Source organism: Canis lupus, chromosome 12 (assembly GCF_011100685.1).
Source record: "Canis lupus familiaris isolate Mischka breed German Shepherd chromosome 12, alternate assembly UU_Cfam_GSD_1.0, whole genome shotgun sequence".
Taxonomy (NCBI): domain Eukaryota; kingdom Metazoa; phylum Chordata; class Mammalia; order Carnivora; family Canidae; genus Canis; species Canis lupus.
Window position 1 is genome coordinate 18,094,900 of NC_049233.1, and position 18,435 is coordinate 18,113,334.

General features: G+C 36.4%; 1 protein-coding gene and 1 long non-coding RNA gene across 2 annotated transcripts; one reads left to right on the forward strand and one right to left on the reverse strand.

Annotated features, from left to right (window-relative positions):
• The first annotated feature begins 407 nt into the window (after positions 1 to 407).
• Positions 408 to 3,911, forward strand: LOC119874177. Its single transcript, XR_005367814.1, has 3 exons — positions 408 to 732; positions 3,205 to 3,316; positions 3,699 to 3,911. It is a non-coding gene; the product is annotated as an uncharacterized LOC119874177 (long non-coding RNA).
• DEFB112 (defensin beta 112) lies at positions 492 to 1,274 on the reverse strand. The gene is made up of 2 exons (NM_001284457.1): positions 1,156 to 1,274; positions 492 to 690 (listed from the first exon to the last, which is right to left on the reverse strand). The coding sequence occupies exons 1-2, from the start codon at positions 1,272 to 1,274 to the stop codon at positions 492 to 494; spliced, it is 318 nt and encodes a 105-aa protein (NP_001271386.1).
• Positions 3,912 to 18,435: the final 14,524 nt, after the last annotated feature.

Genomic DNA, 18,435 nt, shown 5'->3' on the forward strand with positions numbered 1-18,435 from the left:
CTATTCTACCCTTTGGGGCAACTCTTCTCAAAGGGCTAGCTAAGCACTTGAATTATTTTTATTGTAAGAATTTTATCGGTAAACAGGAAGAGGATAGCTAATATGAGAAAGTTACAAGGACTCCATGATAATTCAGGGATAACACATACCCTCCATCTCTCATCAGCTCTCTCCCTACTCCTGACTCTCAAAGAATGCTTGATATACATCACCAATCATTTACAACATGCTTTTTACATTCGGCATAGAATTGGCCCCAGAATGACCTTTAGCACAGTAGTCTCATCATGGATTTTTCTTATCTAATGTTTCTATTCTTGAGTTCGAAGTCTCATTCTGTATTCTACTCCTTTTTTTCTAAGCAGATACAATGTTCAAGAGTGATTCAAACTGAAATACATTTTATTTAGCTCTTTATTCAGTATAGACATATATGGACAGAAATACTAGGCCATAAATAAAGAATAGAGGTAATGAACTGAAGAGAAGAGTTAGTTAATATTTGTCCTCTTTTTGTGAATGGATCTCTTCAATAACTCAACGTGGTCACATTCTTTCATGCAGCAAAGAGTTGTAGGTCTTCCACAGTATGCCATCTTAAATTCTTTTTCACCACATTTATTTTTACATTGACTACCAAGTTTTATGCATGCATCCCACCAATTAAAGACAGTATAGTGTTCTTTACTTCTAGCTGAAAGAAGACAAGAATGGATGGAATTAAAAATTCAGGTAAGAAATGCCAAGATTTAAAAGAAGACTTACAAAGAAGCACAGACCACAGAGGGAAGAAAAGAGAAAGGGCTTCACTGTTTTTCCCCCCATTTAAATCTTTCTGTTCCTATGTAATAGCAAGCCAAAAAATCAGCAAGTATCCTATTTAAGGATTCTGGAGCAATGACTGGAGAATGTTCCCTTTTGGAAATAGTAAGAACATCTGTCTAGATAGTTTCATAAAAAATAAGACCCTATGACTTTAAAATGATACTTCTTTCTCATTCTGAACATGAAATTCAACCTTCATAAAACTAGAAGTTCAAAGACAGGAGTTAAGCAAATGGGGAGTGGGATAGAGAACATAGGTTTATTTCCTCCATTTCATTTGATAGGTAGTGATTAAAATTGCAAGATATAATTCTACTTGTTTTATTTTACCTGGATTGTTTTTTTGTGTGTGTGCCATAATTTGCCTTTTCAAATATTGTGGAAGAATTTTGCTTCTCTGAGTATAGTATCTCAAACTTTTTTCTACATATGGTACTCAATGGTGACATAGAAGTGGTAACAGGTTGGTCACAGCCCGCTGCAAAAGGAAAAAGGATTACTTTTGAAGCATAAGAAAAGGATGCTTTCCAAAATAAAGACAATAACATATTTTCCTTTATTCCATGGTTCTATATACTATAAGAGGTTTTTTAAAAATGATAATTTTGTGAAATATATCTTCAAAATTAGGTTGAATAAGTAAATGAATGACTTGGTTTTTATAAAGATCACCTCACTGACTATTGTAATGAGTAATAAATTAATAAGGGCAAAAAGCAGAACAGATGCTAGCTATTAGCATCATTACTATTAAGAAAAAAATCAGATCAGTGCATATTTAAATCTAAGTAATTCTATATACTATTTCAGAAAATTTCTAGAAACAGAATTTTAATGAACATATTTTAATAAATTTTTATAAAGATGATGAAGGAAAACAATTATTCTCATTTAAATTAACTCTAATTCCTTGAGTTACATTGTTAGTTGAAGTTCAGCTCTCTTTTGGTGAGAAACTATCAGCTAAAAAGTTATTTATGTTTGCATGTCAGAGCAGAGTAGCAGTAAGAAAATGGAATACTATAGGTTTATTTTATGATGATCTCCTTTGATCTCAACAATGACAGATAGCTTGGTTACCCAAAAAAGTAGCAAAATAAAGAATTTAAATGGAGGTGAGTAGATGTATAGCTAATCTTTGGACTTCTGGCAAGCCATTTAACCTCACTTAACCTACGCTATTAATACTCTAAGTGTGAGACAGATAATTTCCAAGAATAAATTCATTCCACTCTAAATTTTTTTTGAATCTACTAATATATTAAATTTAGTAGAATTTGATTATTAAATAAGGACATTTCAGGAATTGATTAAATCATGGTAGTGCTAGTTTTTTCAATAGCTTACATATATATGTAATTATATGTATACATGTAAAGAAATTTATAATATATAAATATATATTATAAGTAAAATCTCATGTAATCAAAGTGAATTGCAGACTTTACTAGTGAATTGTCCTTGAAAAATTATTCATATATCTCTTCATCTAGGGACTGTAAATAAATATATGGTCTTGCCAATAGTATTAATATAATGATTCTATAACATTAATGATATTTATTTTTTAAAAATCCTGACCCGACCTCACTTAGTGCTAACCCCTGTGGCAATAATATTCATATTACCTGGTGGAATGAAGACACCAAAAGACAAAATAATGAAAGAAAGAAGGATCTTCATTGTAAATGACTTCTTAGGATATAACAGTTCACAGATCTTCTGTCTCAATTCAGGTATTGCTGAAATAAAGAAGAAAAAACAATCCTTTCACTTATAGAACTCTTCTGCACAGTCTTGATTACTGAGGCTTATTAAGAGTAAGAACATTTCTATGCTTGGTTGAATGTTCAAAGAGATAGTGACTAGAAAAAGTTGGTGCATTGCCACACAAAAACTCCATATTCTGATTTCTCTTGAGGCAGTTTCTCTAAGAAATTTTAATAGTTACAAGATTATGGGTTTACATTGCTAAATGATCAAGGTTGAAAATAACCTTGCAATAATTCACATGATACTAAAGAAGTATGTTTTTTTATATAACTACACTTATTATTTTAATGTCCCTAATGTAAGAATCACAATGTAATGAGAAATCCAAAACAGAATTTTAGACTGATATTACCAATTAAGGATACTTAATTTTACACAAAAAAATACTGAGATCTAGAGTGGTCAGGTGATTTCATAATCCACTAAATTTTTTGTTAAATATATATTAGCATTAACAATGACACTGTACTGACTTGTTTGAAAATTATCTTATCTAGCTTAGTTATACCCAAAAAAAGAATTATCCCCTCAAGTAAGTTTTATGATGTTAATGTATAAACATCCTGTGTTTAGAAGTCAAACGCATTTCTATTTTTTTCTATGTAGCATGGAGTTATTTCTGAGATCATAAGTATTCCATGGCTTATTATAGCAGATTGGAGAAGAAGCAGCTGAAATTGTTCCTCAAATCCCACAGGAAGCACCAAAGGTAGGAAAGGTAGGTGTTTTTTTTCCAAAGATAGGAAAGGTGCAATATTGTTACCTCTAGGGACTGTAGCCCATCAGAAATTTATTTTGGATATTTCATATATTAAATCTCAAGTTAAAAAAAACACAGCAAAAATATATATAAAAATATATAAATATATATAAAAATATAAAGTATGTATAATTCAGGATAATTTGTGAGTTTGGTTTAGTCCCTTGGAGAACATGGAAACCACTCCCTTTTATGAGCAGGTAAACACCATCTCAGTCTTTTACTCTGGATGCCCAACACATTAAACAGAATCTACCTCATGAAGTAGAACTAGACCATTCTTTTCAATAATTATTTAAATGTGAGAGTACCTATCATTTAAATTGTTTTTGTCTTACAGATACAAAGAATTTTAAATCACAGATAACTGGATAGTTTAGGAATGCTTGGATTCATTGATCACTATTCTGGGATCATGTTGTAGTTATTCCAGATATTTAGGAAACATAAAGAAAGACCTTGTCACTGCCTTGAGAAACTCAAATTATTTTTGAAAAGACAAGCCAAGAAACATATGACAAATCAATAAGGTAAATGTCATAAAAGTTGTATTAAAACAATTTTTTCATGTGTTCTGAGCGCAGTTTTTTCCCATCTAATACCACAATGTTCAACATGGAAGAGTACATATTACATTTCTGGATTAGGGATTTTGTGGATCTAATAAAAAACACCTAAATTGTGAAAATTAAAGCAAAAACTAGTGCATTGAGTCCATTGGAGAAAGTATTCTATCCTGTTTCATTTTTTCTTCATTTCCTAATTTTCCTTATTAAATTATAAAGAAGCAATTTATTGCCACAATTAGTGGCCCAGGGTCTGCAACATTCACATTTATCAAAACCACATCATCTTGGACAGTGAAAATATATAAAAGGTGCCTATTTTGTCAATTCAATCAATCAATGGCAGTGGCTATCTGGACTGCTGAGCAAGAGAGAATTCTAAGGCCAATTCCATGTTCAGTGAGAAAGAGTGTTGTAACTAAATGGTGACGTATATCAAACATTCCAGGCAAGAAGAGTTGCTAAAGAAATATCAGATATTTATTGTCTCCAAACTAATAATATGAAATACACAGGATGATAAAATCTTTGTAACTTTCGCCTATGATATTATTTTCTCCATTCATACTTATTGCTAAAACTTCTAAAAAGAAAAGCAATGTAGTAATTCTAGTATTTAAGGTAAGCAGCTTTACAAGTCTTTTAAGGAGTGCAATCTTGAGGGCGTAAGTAGTGAAAGACTCATGAAAAAAATCAGTAGATTAGAAAGAAAAAAAGAGGAGGAATGGAAAGCTTATCTGTACATGAGAAGTAACCTTTTAACTTAGTTTATAAAAATCCTAATAATCCCAAACATTTAATTATTTTAGTTGATCATTAGAAATATGCTCTTTGTCCCATACCAAAAATCTTGGTACACTGTTATTGGATAACTTAAAATTTAAGTAAGTTTTACTCACATAGGCATATATAAATTTAAATATATACTGTATATGCAATTTACTTGCCTGTCCTAACCTACTGATTTTCTCAATTCTCTCTAAAATGGGAGCCAGCAAATCTTTCCTTCCCTTATTCTATTCTTGAGCTCAGAGCTGCTCCCCTTCTTCTGATCCCATCTTTCTGACATCTTTTTCTATTTCTTAGTCCTGAGGAGGTAACCCCCTGTGCTTACTAGTGACTTGGAAGTGCTTAATTTTCCAGTCAGCAGCAGTTGGATTATTCTCACATGTCTATTAATCTAAGTGTAAATGTCCCATTGAGAAGCTCACAAGAAGTGGTCACTGCAATTAAAATAAGATACCCCATCTGAAGGTTTACATCTGTATCAGACTTTAATTCATGGATAAATTAATTTTTCCACATAATTTCTTTAAGATGAATGCCCTTCCAACCCTTATTCCATTGGCTAATTCCAATTATTTCTTTATTCTCAACACAGGGGTCATATTTTCATCAGCAATCATCATGACTACACAGGATTAGGTTCTACTCTAATACTTTTTCTCTCCTTCTCTCTCCTGATCAGATACTGAGATCCTCAGGTTCTTTTAGAAATTAAGTTCATCCTCATATGTAAGTGAGACTAGCTCAGTCCTGTTTAATAGATATCCAGCAAACATATTTTAAGTTGAGTTCTAAGAGTTGCACTTTTGCTCTTTTTATGCAAGACCTGAATTTTGAAAAAAATACATTATAAGTTATCTAAAATAAATATTGTTCAACAATTGCTCGACATCATCTACCACATAAACATTTTTAAGTGTCAGTTGAAAAATTCAGTAGCTTTTGATGAGGAACCTTCCTGTGTATTCTGTTGATATGACAAATCAGAGAATATCTCAATTCTTTTAAGTAGTTAACAAATATGAGCCTTCTCCAACCACCCTCATCCCTTACTCAAGAATACTGGAGAGTTCACTTGCTTTCCCTTAATTTTATTATCTTGCTGTTATTTCTAAGCATTTTGAATAAAACAATTCCAAATTAAAAACAAAACAAAACAAAACAAAAAACAATTCAAATTAACTTCTAAACATATAAGAAATATCAAATGGGAATTTTTGATTGGAAAGTATAAGAAACAGATAACTTGGTGAGAGAGTTTGGGAAGAATACAAACTATTGATACATTACATTTTACAAGACATCTTAACAATTTCAATCTTCATATATTTTTGCTGTCTTATATATGAAGAAATACTTTAAAAGAAATATCTTTACTTCATTCTACTTAAATCTACATTTTATTGTGAAGAATTTTCTTGTCTGGTCAAGTGACTGGTAACACTTTTCTAAAAGTTTGGTGTGAGTCCACAGTAAAGCAAATGAATTTACTTGAAAGTATAAGAAAAAGTGCTTGCAGAAGTAATAACACTATGTCTTCATCTTTAGTTAATATCTCTATGCCCCTCATTTAAAAATAAAAAGTCGATGTTGGGTTCTAGAAATTGACAGTGAAGGAGAATTTAGGTGGGATGCTTCATCGTAAAACTTAATATAGAAATAGAGAAAACCTCTCTCAGAGGGAGGGGCAGGATGGCGGAAGAGTAGGGTCCCCAAGTCACCTGTCCCCACCAAATTACCTCGATAACCTTCAAATCACCCTGAAAATCTACGAATTCGGCCTGAGATTTAAAGAGAGACCAGCTGGAATGCTACAGTGAGAAGAGTTCGCGCTTCTATCATGGTAGGAAGACGGGGAAAAAGAAGTAAAGAAACAAAAGGCCTCCGAGGGGGAGGGGCCCGAGAGGAGCCGGGCTGAGGCCGGGGCGAGTGTCCCCAGGACAGGAGAGCCCCGTCCCGGAGGAGCAGGAGCTGCACCGACCTTCCCGGGCGGAAAGGGGCCTCCAGGGAGTTGGAGCAGGACCCAGGAGGGCGGGGATGCCCTCGGGCTCCCGGGGACACTAACAGACACCTGCGCCCCGGGAGAGTGCGCCGAGCTCCCTAAGGACTGCAGCGCGCACGGCTGGACCCGGAGCAGCTCGGGGGGGCTCGTGGGCGGCTCCGCGGAGGGGGCTGCGGGGCGGGAGCAGCTCGGAGGGGTGCTCAGGGGCGGCTCCGCGGAGGGGGCTGCGGCCCGGGAGCGCGAATCCACCAGCGCAGGTCCCGGAGCACAGGGCGCCGGGACACAGCCCAGGATCCCGCCTCCCCCGGGACAGGCATAGGCCGGGAGGGCCCAGGACAGCGAGGACGCCCCTGCCCCGAGCTGAGCAGAGCAGCGGCCCCGCCCCGGAGCCTCCAGGCCCTGCAGACGGAGAGCTCTGGAGCTACTGCGGGAGCTGACTCCAGGGCTCCAGAGCTGGCCCCGCCACTGCGGTTGTTCCTCCTGGGGCCTCACGGGGTAAACAACCCCCACTGAGCCCTGCACCAGGCAGGGGGCTGAGCAGCTCCCCCAAGTGCTAACACCTGAAAATCAGCACAACAGGCCCCTCCCCCAGGAGACCAGCTAGACGGACAGGTTCCAGGGGAAGTCAAGGGACTTAAAGTACACAGAATCAGAAGATACTCCTCCGTGGTTTGTTGTTTTGTTTTGTTTTGTTTTGTTTTGTTTTGTTTTGTTTTGTTTTGTTTTTCTTTGCTTTTTGATTTCTGTTTGCTTCCCCCACCCTTTTTTTCTTTCTCTTTTTCTTTTCTTTTTTTCTTCCTTTTTTCTTTTTTCTTTTTCTCTTTTCTTTCCTTCTTTCTCTCTTCTCTTGCTCCTTTTCCTAATACAACTTGTTTTTGGCCACTCTGCACTGAGCAAAATGACTAGAAGGAAAACCTCACCTCAAAAGAAAGAATCAGAAACAGTCCTCTCTGTGGGAGAGGATGACAAATTCTAGATGACAATTCAATGTCAGAAAGCCAATTCAGAAGCACTATTATACAGCTACTGGTGGCTCTAGAAAAAAGCATAAAGGACGCAAGAGACTTCATGACTGCAGAATTTAGAGCTAATCAGGCAGAAATTAAAAATCAATTGAATGAGATGCAATCCAAACTAGAAGTCCTAACGACGAGGGTTAACGAGGTGGAAAACGAGTGAGTGACATAGAAGACAAGTTGATGGCAAAGAGGGAAACTGAGGAAAAAGAGACAAACAAAAGACCATGAGGATAGATTAAGGGAAATAAACGACAGCCTGAGGAAGAAAAACCTACGTTTAATTGGGGTTCCCGAGGGCGCTGAAAGGGACAGAGGGCCAGAATATGTATTTGAACAAATCATAGCTGAAAACTTTCCTAATCTGGGAAGGGAAACAGGCATTCAGATTCAGGAAATAGAGAGATCCCCCCCCCCCCTAAAATCAATAAAAACCGTTCAACACCTCGACATTTATTAGTGAAGCTTGCAAATTCCAAAGATAAAGAGAAGATCCTTAAAGCAGCAAGAGACAAGAAATCTCTGACTTTTATGGGGAGGAGTATTAGGGTAACAGCAGACCTCTCCACAGAGAACTGGCAGGCCAGAAAGGGCTGGCAGGATATATTCAGGGTCCTAAATGAGAAAAACATGCAACCAAGAATATTTATCCAGCAAGGCTCTCATTTAGAATGTAAGGAGAGATAAAGAGCTTCCAAGACAGGCAGGAACTAAAAGAATATGTGACCTCCAAACCAGCTCTGCAAGAAATTTAAGGGGGACTCTTAAAATTCCCCTTTAAGAAGAAGTCCAGTGGAACAATCCACAAAAACTAGGACTGAATAGATATCATGATGACACTAAACTCGTATCTGTCAATAGTAGCTCTGAATCTGAATGGGCTTAATGACCCCATCAAAAGGTGCAGGGTTTCAGACTGGACAAAAAAGCAAGACCTATCTATTTGCTGTCTACAAGAGACTCATTTTAGACAGAAGGACACCTACAGCCTGAAAATAAAAGGTTGGAGAACCATTTACCATTCAAATGGTCCTCAAAAGAAAGCAGGGGTAGCCATCCTTATATCATATAAACTAAAGTTTATCCCGAAGACTGTAGTGAGAGATGAAGAGGGACACTATATCATACTTAAAGGATCTATCCAAGAAGAGGACCTAACAATCCTCAATATATATGCCCCGAATGTGGGAGCTGCCAAATATATCAATCAATTAATAACCAAAGTTAAAAAATACTTAGATAATAATACACTTATACTTGGTGACTTCAATCTAGTGCTTTCTACCCTCAATAGGTCTTCTAAGCACAACATCTCCAAAGAAACGAGACCTTTAAATGATACACTGGACCAGATGGATTTCACAGACATCTACAGAACTCCACATCCAAACTCAACTGAATACACATATTTCTCAGGTGCACATGGAACTTTCTCCAGAATAGACCACATACTGGGTCACAAATCAGGGCTGAACCGATACCGAAAGACTGGGATCGTCCCCTGCATATTCTCAGACCATAATGCCTTGAAATTAGAACTAAATCACAACAAGAAGTTTGGAAGGACCTCAAACACGTGAAGGTTAAGGACCATCCTGCTAAAAGATGAAAGGATCAACTACGAAATTAGGGAAGAATTAAAAAGATTCATGGAAACTAATGAGAATGAAGATACAACCATTCAAAATCTTTGGGATGCAGCAAATGCAGTCCTGAGGGGGAAATACATCACAATACAAGCATCCATTCAAAAACTGGAAAGAACTCAAATACAAAAGCTAACCTTACACATAAAGGAGCTAGAGAAAAAACAGCAAATAGATCCTACACCCGAGCAGAAGAAGAGAGTTAATAAAGACTTGAGCAGAACTCAATGAAATCGAGATAAGAAGAACTGTGGAACATATCAACAGAACCAGGAGTTGGTTCTTTGAAAGAATTAATAAGATAGATAAACCATTAGCCAACCTTATTAAAAAGGAGAGAGAGAAGACTCAAATTAATAAAATCACGAATGAGAAAGGAGAGATCACTACCAACACCAAGGAAATACAAACGATTTTAAAAACATATTATGAAGAGCTATACGCCAATAAATTAGGCAATCTAGAAGAAATGGACGCATTCCTGGAAAGCCACAAACTACCAAAACTGGAACAGGAAGAAATAGAAAACCTGAACAGGCCAATAGCCAGGGAGGAAATTGAAGCAGTCATCAAAAACCTCCCAAGACACAAGAGTTCAGGGCCAGATGGCTTCCCAGGGGAATTCTATCAAACGTTTAAAGAAGAAACCATACCTATTCTACTAAAGCTGCTTGGAAAGATAGAAAGAGATGGAGTACTTCCAAATTCGTTCTATGAGGCCAGCATCACCTTAATTCCAAAGCCAGACAAAGACCCCACCAAAAAGGAGAATTACAGACTAATATCCCTGATGAACATGGATGCAAAAATTCTCAACAAGATATTAGCCAATAGGATCCAACAGTACATTAAGAAAATTATTCACCATGACCAAGTAGGATTTATCCCCGGGACACAAGGCTGGTTTAACACTCGTAAAACAATCAATGTGATTCATCATATCAGCAAGAGAAAAACCAAGAACCATATGATCCTCTCAATAGATGCAGAGAAAGCATTTGACAAAATACAACATCTATTCCTGATCAAAACTCTTCAGAGTGTAGGGATAGAGGGAACATTACTCAACATCTTAAAAGCCATCTACGAAAAGCCCACAGCAAATATAATTTTCAATGGGGAAGCACTGGGAACCTTTCCTCTAAGATCAGGAAAACGACAGGGATGTCCACTGTCACCACTGCTATTCAACATAGTACTGGAAGTCCTAGCCTCAGCAATCAGACAACAAAAAGACATTAAAGGCATTCAAATTGGCAAAGAAGAAGTCAAACTCTCCCTCTTCGCCGATGACACAATACTCTACATAGAAAACCCAAAAGCCTCCACCCCAAGATTGCTAGAACTCATACAGCAATTTGGCAGTGTGGCAGGATACAAAATCAGTGCCCAGAAGTCAGTGGCATTTCTCTACACTAACAATGAGACTGAAGAAAGAGAAATTAAGGAGTCAATCCCATTTACCTTTGCACCCAAAAGCATAAGATATCTAAGAATAAACCTAACCAAAGAGGTAAAGGATCTATACCCTCAAAACTATAGAACACTTCTGAAAGAAACTGAGGAAGACAAAAAGAGATAGAAAAATATTCCATGCTCATGGATTGGAGAATTAATACTGTGAAAATGTCAATGTTACCCAGGGCAATTTACATGTTTAATGCAATCCCTATCAAAATACCATGGACTTTCTTCAGAGAGTTAGAACAAATTATTTTAAGATTTGTGTGGAATCAGAAAAGACCCCGAATAGCCAGGGGAATTTTAAAAAAGAAAACCATATCTGGGGGCATCACAATGCCAGATTTCAGGTTGTACTACAAAGCTGTGGTCATCAAGACAGTGTGGTACTGGCACAAAAACAGACACATAGATCAATGGAACAGACTAGAGGATCCAGAAGTGGACCCTCAATTTTATGGTCAACTAATAGTCGATAAAGGAGGAAAGACTATCCACTGGAAGAAAGGCAGTCTCTCCAATAAATGGTGCTGGGAAAATTGGACATCCACATTCAGAAGAATGAAACTAGACCACTCTCTTGCACCATACACAAAGATAAACTCAAAATGGATGAAAGATCTAAATGTGAGACAAGATTCCATCAAAATCCTAGAGGAGAACATAGGCAACTCCCTTTTTGAACTTGGCCACAGTAACTTCTTGCAAGATACATCCACGAAGGCAAAAGAAACAAAAGCAAAAGTGAACTATTGGGACTTCATCAAGATAAGAAGCTTTTCAAAGGATACAGTCAACAAAACTAAAAGACAACCTACAGAATGGGAGAAGATATTTGCAAATGACATATCAGATAAAGGGCTAGTTTCCAAGACCTATAAAGAACTTATTAAACTCAACACCAAAGAAACAAACAATCCAATCATGAAATGGGCAAAAGACATGAACAGAAATCTCACAGAGGAAGACATAGACATGGCCAACATGCACATGAGAAAATGCTCCGCATCACTTGCCATCAGGGAAATACAAATCAAAACCACAATGAGATACCACCTCACACTAGTGAAAATGGGGAAAACTAACAAGGCAGGAAACAACAAATGTTGGAGAGGATGTGGAGAAAGGGGAACCCTCTTGCACTCTTGGTGGGAATGTGAACTGGTGCAGCCACTCTGGAAAACTCTGTGGAGGTTCCTCAAAGAGTTAAAAATAGACCTGCCCTACGACCCAGCAATTGCACTGTTGGGGATTTACCCCAAAGATTCAGATGCAATGAAACGCCAGGACACCTGCACCCGATGTTTCTAGCAGCATTGTCCACAATATCCAAACTGTGGAAGGAGCCTCGGTGTCCATCGAAAGATGAATGGATAAAGAAGCTGTGGTCTATGTATACAATGGAATATTACTCAGCCATTAGAAATGACAAATACCCACCATTTGCTTCAACGTGGATGGAACTGGAGAGTATTATGCTGAGTGAAGTAAGTCAATTGGAGAAGGACAAACATTATATGTTCTCATTCATTAGGGGAATATAAATAACAGTGAAAGGGAATAGAAGGGAGGGGAGAAGAAATGGGTAGGTAATATCAGAAAGGGAGACAGAACATGAAGACTCCTAAGTCTGGGAAACAAACTAGGGGTGGTGGAAGGGGAGGAGGGCGGGGAGTGGGGGTGAATTGGGACGGGCACTGAGGGGGTCACTTGACGGGATGAGCACTGGGTGTTATTCTGTATGTTGGCAAATTGAACACCAATAAAAAATAAATGTATTATTAAAAAAATGAAAATAAAAAGTCTTCAGTACACACTTCCTTGTTTTTATTTTATTTATTTTTTTTTTTTGTATTTTTTTTACACATTTCTTTGAAAATATGTTGAATTAAATAAATGCATGAATAATTTTTTTTCAGAATAGACAAACGGCTGGTGAAGAAATAGTGAGCCTGTATTGGAAAATGTTTAGTAGAGTACTCCATACATATTAGTTACTTTATCAGTATTATAGATATGATCATCAATAATATATTTTTTGAAAAAAAATAATTCTTTTTTGGATATTTTTATAGCTAGAAAGAATTTTTTTGAGTTTTTTTATTTATTAATTTAGGAGAGAGAGAGCATGAGCAGGAGTGAGAGGGAGAAGCAGACCCTTTGTTTTTTGTTTTGTTTTTATTTTTATTTATGATAGTCACAGAGAGAGAGAGAGAGAGAGAGAGAGAGAGGCAGAGAGAGAAGCAGGCTCCATGCACCGGGAGCCCGATGTGGGATTCAATCCCGGGTCTCCAGGATCGCGCCCTGGGCCAAAGGCAGGCGCTAAACCGCTGTGCCACTCAGGGTTCCCAGACCCTTTGTTGAGCAGGGTGCCCAACATAAGGCTCAATCCCAGGATCCTGGGATCATGACCTAGGCCTAAGGCAGGTGCTTAACTGACTGAACTACCAGGTGCTCCATATCTTTTTTTAAAGATTGTATTTATTTATTTGAGATTGCGAGAGAGCATGAACAGGGCACGGGGAGAAAGGGATGGAGGGAGAGGGAGAAGCAGACTCCCTGCTGAGCAAAGAGCTCTAAGTGGGGCTGGATCTCAAGACCCTAGGATCATGACCTGAGCCAAAGGCAGACGTTTGAAGGACTAGATCATCCAGGTGCCCCATATAGCTAGAAAGAATCTTAATGACCATGTACTGAGTATTGAGATTTCTGAGGAAAATAAAGAGAAAATTATTCTCCTGTTCAACATAAATGCGATAAATTGGTTTACACATTCAGAAGTAGTTTAACGATAAATTATCAGCTAAAAAGTGATTGGTATTTGAATTGACTGCAGAATATATGAAATGCCTATTAGTCAAAGTAAGAATAATCAACTTTTTATTTATTCTAAAGTTTGATGATTTCAGTAGGCTTATGCATGTGTGTGTGCGTGTTTGTGTGTGTCCCAAACAAAGCAGTAAAGAAAATGTCAGTTGAAGATCTAGTTTCAGTTCTAACATAATAAATTATGTGCTTTTAAGGATCTCACTTTACTTAACTTGTCTTTTCTACCTCATGTAAAAGATGAAGAGTCTGATGTAGAAGATTTGTAAGTTCTCTCTAGCCTCAAACATGTTTTTCTATATACACATTATTAATTTTTGCCTATATATTAAATACACTTTTTTCTATATTTAGACTATTATCCTTCATCTATGTATTAAATACACTTTGCTATATTCAAAATATTAATTCTTACCTATGAATTAATTTCTATATCCAGACTATTAAGCCTCAAATCCATATTCCATATAAATTGATTGTTATGTAGACTTGTATTTCATTGACTGTAACGCTGTCACCTCATTTTCTAATTTGATGTTATAGTAATGAATATACACAGCCCTTGTCACTGCAAAGGCATTTACTTATAAATACTGTCCTTAAGGAATAACATATCCAATTTTAGGACTTTTTGAGACATAAGACTTGATATTTCCTTAGGAAAGAAAACTCAAACTAAAAGTATGCTTTTATTGGAATAATGTATTTGCATTCAAAAACAATCTCATGTTTTGAGAATAGTAATGACAAGTAAAATATACAGATCCTTGGTAGAAATGCTCTATCTCCAATTCCTGTATAGTAGAGTTGACTCCAGTGTCCTACAAATCTGAAATAGTTTATTGGCAATAACAGGAAGGAGAAGGAAGAGGTCAGTATTAAGTGAAATATATGGGCAGTGCAGAGGGTGAAAGAAAATATCCAAATATTTTTTTTCTCAGTCAAGGTGTCTTGACTTGCAATAGTGAATTCTGAATAAATGTTGCTTGATGATAATAATTATCTTAACCATTCAATCCTATAATAGTGATTATATTACATTTTAGATATAAAATTCATGACCCTACTCCAGTATTGTAAATAACTCCACTATAAAATTCCATACTGCCTGGTGTAATTATAGAGAAATAAAGAAAAGAGAAATAAAGAAAAAAATAATTTTCACTAAAGATGATTTCTTGAATATAAAGAATAAACTGATATTTCTCAATTCAGATCTTGCTTAAGTAGAAATAGAAAACTCTTCTTTCATTCGTAGAATCTTCTAAAGGGTTTTCATTATGCTAGTTGAATAATGCCATATTTAAAGAAATATAATCAGATAAGAAGATTTGCATTATCTCAGAATATATACCCATCCGTTTACTATAACCTTGAGGAGACGATCTTGAGTACAAATTTTACAGTTACAAAGGCCGTATGTTCAAATTCTTAAGAGATCAAGTTTTAAAATTATACTACAACAATGTAATTCATCCCTGAATATGTGTTTTATACTTTTAATATCAGAATGTTGAGTCTTAATGGACAGAGACATCTGAATCATAACAATTTGAGTTTGAGGTATTGTAAAAAAACACTTAATATTATAGCTGAAGACACTGAAAACCAAAGAGGTTATGTGATGTATATCACATGTATATATTGTTCATAAATTATGAGAAGCCGAGATTCACCAATGGTTTTGTAAGTGTCTCTAGTCAAGCTTAGATTGTTTTGATAAATTCTTAAAGTAGAACTTTTGACAAATAATAAACATTTCAGTTTTGGAAAATTTGCAGTAGAAATTATTTCCCTGCCCTTTGAGATGTAAATAATCTCCCAGTATTGTTAGATTTACAACCCAAGAATGTCTTTTTCAATGATCTTCTCAAGGAATAGATGGTAGTCAAGTTTTGGTAGCCTTTTATATCAAAGGTAGAAAAAAGTGGATTCTGATATTTTGATGCCAATGAGAGTGTTTTCAAGGAAGCAGATTGGAAGGAATATGATGTGTATATTGAGCAATAGCAAGAAAAAAATTCAAATGATAAAAAGATATCCATGACTTCCTCATAACATTAAACATTATATGGTCTCATTCATTTGGGGAATATAAAAAATAGTGAAAGAGAATAAAGGGGAAAGGAAAGAAACTGAGTGGGAAATATCAGAGAGGGTGACAGAACATGAGAGACACCTAACTCTGGGAAATGAACAAGGGGTGGTGGAAAGGGAGGTGGGTGGGGAGTTGGGGTGACTGGGTGATGGGCCCTCACGGGGTCACTTGACGGGATAAGCACTGGGTGTTATGCTATATGTTGGCAAATTGAACTCCAATAAAAAAAAATTAAAAAAAAAAAAAAGAATCTGCACAAGGGGCAGAAAGAACTCTGCTTGGATAAAGGCCAGGACAGATATTATATTGCATCATTTGAAGAAAAGAGAGGTTTTACAATAGTAAGGTAAATGATGGAAAAAGTAATCAAATGAGAAATAAGTTCAAGGTGAAGGAAACGTTGCCCAGAATTGATGTAGCAGAACAGGGTATAATTTAGGTGATCTTGAAGTGATAATGCTTTCCTGTGATCTCTGAAATGGAAATATGCTCATGCTGAGTATAAGGTGAAATTTCTAGGGCTGAGAACATTCTGTAATATCAAGCACAGATAACAAAATTAATTAGAGATAGTTCTTACTGAACAGCCTGTAACATTTCAACCCAACCACATGGCTATTTCCAAATAAACTCTCCATTAAAATTCTGCATTCTCTTTGATCCAAATCTATGCTCCACTAATACTCTATGCAGTGGTCATCATTAGATTAGTGATAGAATTTATCACATGGTGGAAATAATGAAAGTTATCTTTATGTGAGACAAAAAAGGGAAGAAATCAAAGCAAACATATAACAAAGGCAAAGAGGAACCAAAATTTGAGAACAGAGTTGAAGTTTTTGGTCATTAAACACTTCCTGACTTAAAGATTCCAGTAATATAGATGCTAGCAGTGACCTCTTTTGCAGGTAATATTTATCTAAGAATCTCCTGTGGCCTTTGTTGCAACCTGTCTTCACTCATAGTCACAAGGCCTATGAGAGTGGAGCAAATTTACACTAGTGTAAGGACCCCCAGAATATTCCGGGTGGGGGAGGGGACAGAAGAGTCATAACATGATCAACTTTTTTTTTTCTTTCCCTTAACTCTGCTCAAGGTTAAGAAGTGGCCTCTCCATACTTGTAAAAGGAAGATGCTTATCAAAGCTTTTTCTTTAACTTAATATAGAGTGATTTCAGGAGGATAATGAAAAACCTTGATGAAAATTTTATTTTCCTGTTAGTTATATCACAACTTTATGTTCATAATCGTATTGGAAAGCTATAGTCCTCAGGATACAAAAATGGTAAAAAATATATAATAATCCTTTATACATCCCAATGTTCTCCCCAAAAGTGGAGGAATTAGCTTGGGAGAAGTCTAATGCCTCTTCCATGCTCAAAAACTTCTTAAAACAAAAAGGACAAGCATTTATTAGGCATCACTATGCTGAGTATTATACTAGACACTTTTCATTTGGTGCATTTCTCATAATAGCCTTGCTGAATGGTTTCTGCTATCACTATTTTAAAGTGTGGGAGCCTTATTCCTCAGAAAGTTAAAAAAAATAGAACTATCCTATGATCTAGCAATTCTACTACTGGCAATTTACTCAAAAAATACAAAAATACTAATTCAAAGGGATAAATGCACTCTTGTGTTTACTGTAGCATTATTCCAATACCCCAGATAAAGAAACAGTCTGAGTGTCCATCGATTGATGAATAGATAAAGAACAGATGATATTGATACACAATGGAATTATTATTCAGCCATAAAAAAGAATGAAATCTTACCATTTGCAATGAATGAAAGAAGCTAGAGAGAATAATGCTAAGCAAAACCAGTCAGAGAAAGACAAATATCATATGATTTCACTCATATGTGGAATTTTAAAAACAAAACAAATGAGCAAAGGGGAAAAAAAGGAAAGAGAAAGAAATTAAGAAACAGACTCTTGACTATAGAGAGCAAATTGATGGTTACCTGGGGGGAAGGTCACTGGGGGATGGGTGAAATAGGTGATAGGGATGAAGGAGGGCACTAGTTGTGATGAGCACCAGGTGTTATATGGAAGTGTTGAATCACTATATTGTATACCTGAAACTAATAATACACTGTATGTTAATTAACTGAAATTAAAATAACAAAATAAAGAGTGGAGACCTTATATTGAGGGAATGTTAAATGTGATAGCAAAGCAACCCAAACATGTGTAATGCCTTAAACATAACAGAAGTTTATTCTGATCTGAAGGGTTTTTCCTCCAGGCATTTATTCAGGGATCCAGATCTTTTTTTTTTAAATAAATTACTTTTTTATTGGTGTTCAATTTACCAACATACAGAATAACACCCAGTGCTCATCCCGTCAGGTGCCCCCCTCAGTGACCGTCACCCATTCACCCCCACCCCCCTGCCCTCATCCCCTTCCACCACCCCTAGTTCGTTTCTCAGAGTTAGGAGTCTTTTTATTCTCCCTTCCCTTATATTCCCTTTCACTGTTATTTATATTCCCCAAATGAACGAGAACATATAATGTTTGTCCTTCTCCGACTGACTTACTTCACTCAGCATAATACCCTCCAGTTCCATCCACGTTGAAGCGAATGGTGAGTATTTGTCGTTTCTAATGGCTGAGGAATATTCCATTGTATACATAGACCACAGCTTCTTTATCCATTCATCTTCCGATGGA

Bases quoted from the DNA above. Each gene is read 5' to 3' on its own strand.
- DEFB112 (NM_001284457.1), bottom strand. From the start codon at position 1,274: ATGTCACCATTGAGTACCATATGTAGAAAAAAGTTTGAGATACTATAC. The intron at 691-1,155 runs GTAAAATAAAAC...TCTTTCAGCTAG, and splicing joins CACACAAAAAAACAATCCAG to AAGTAAAGAACACTATACTG.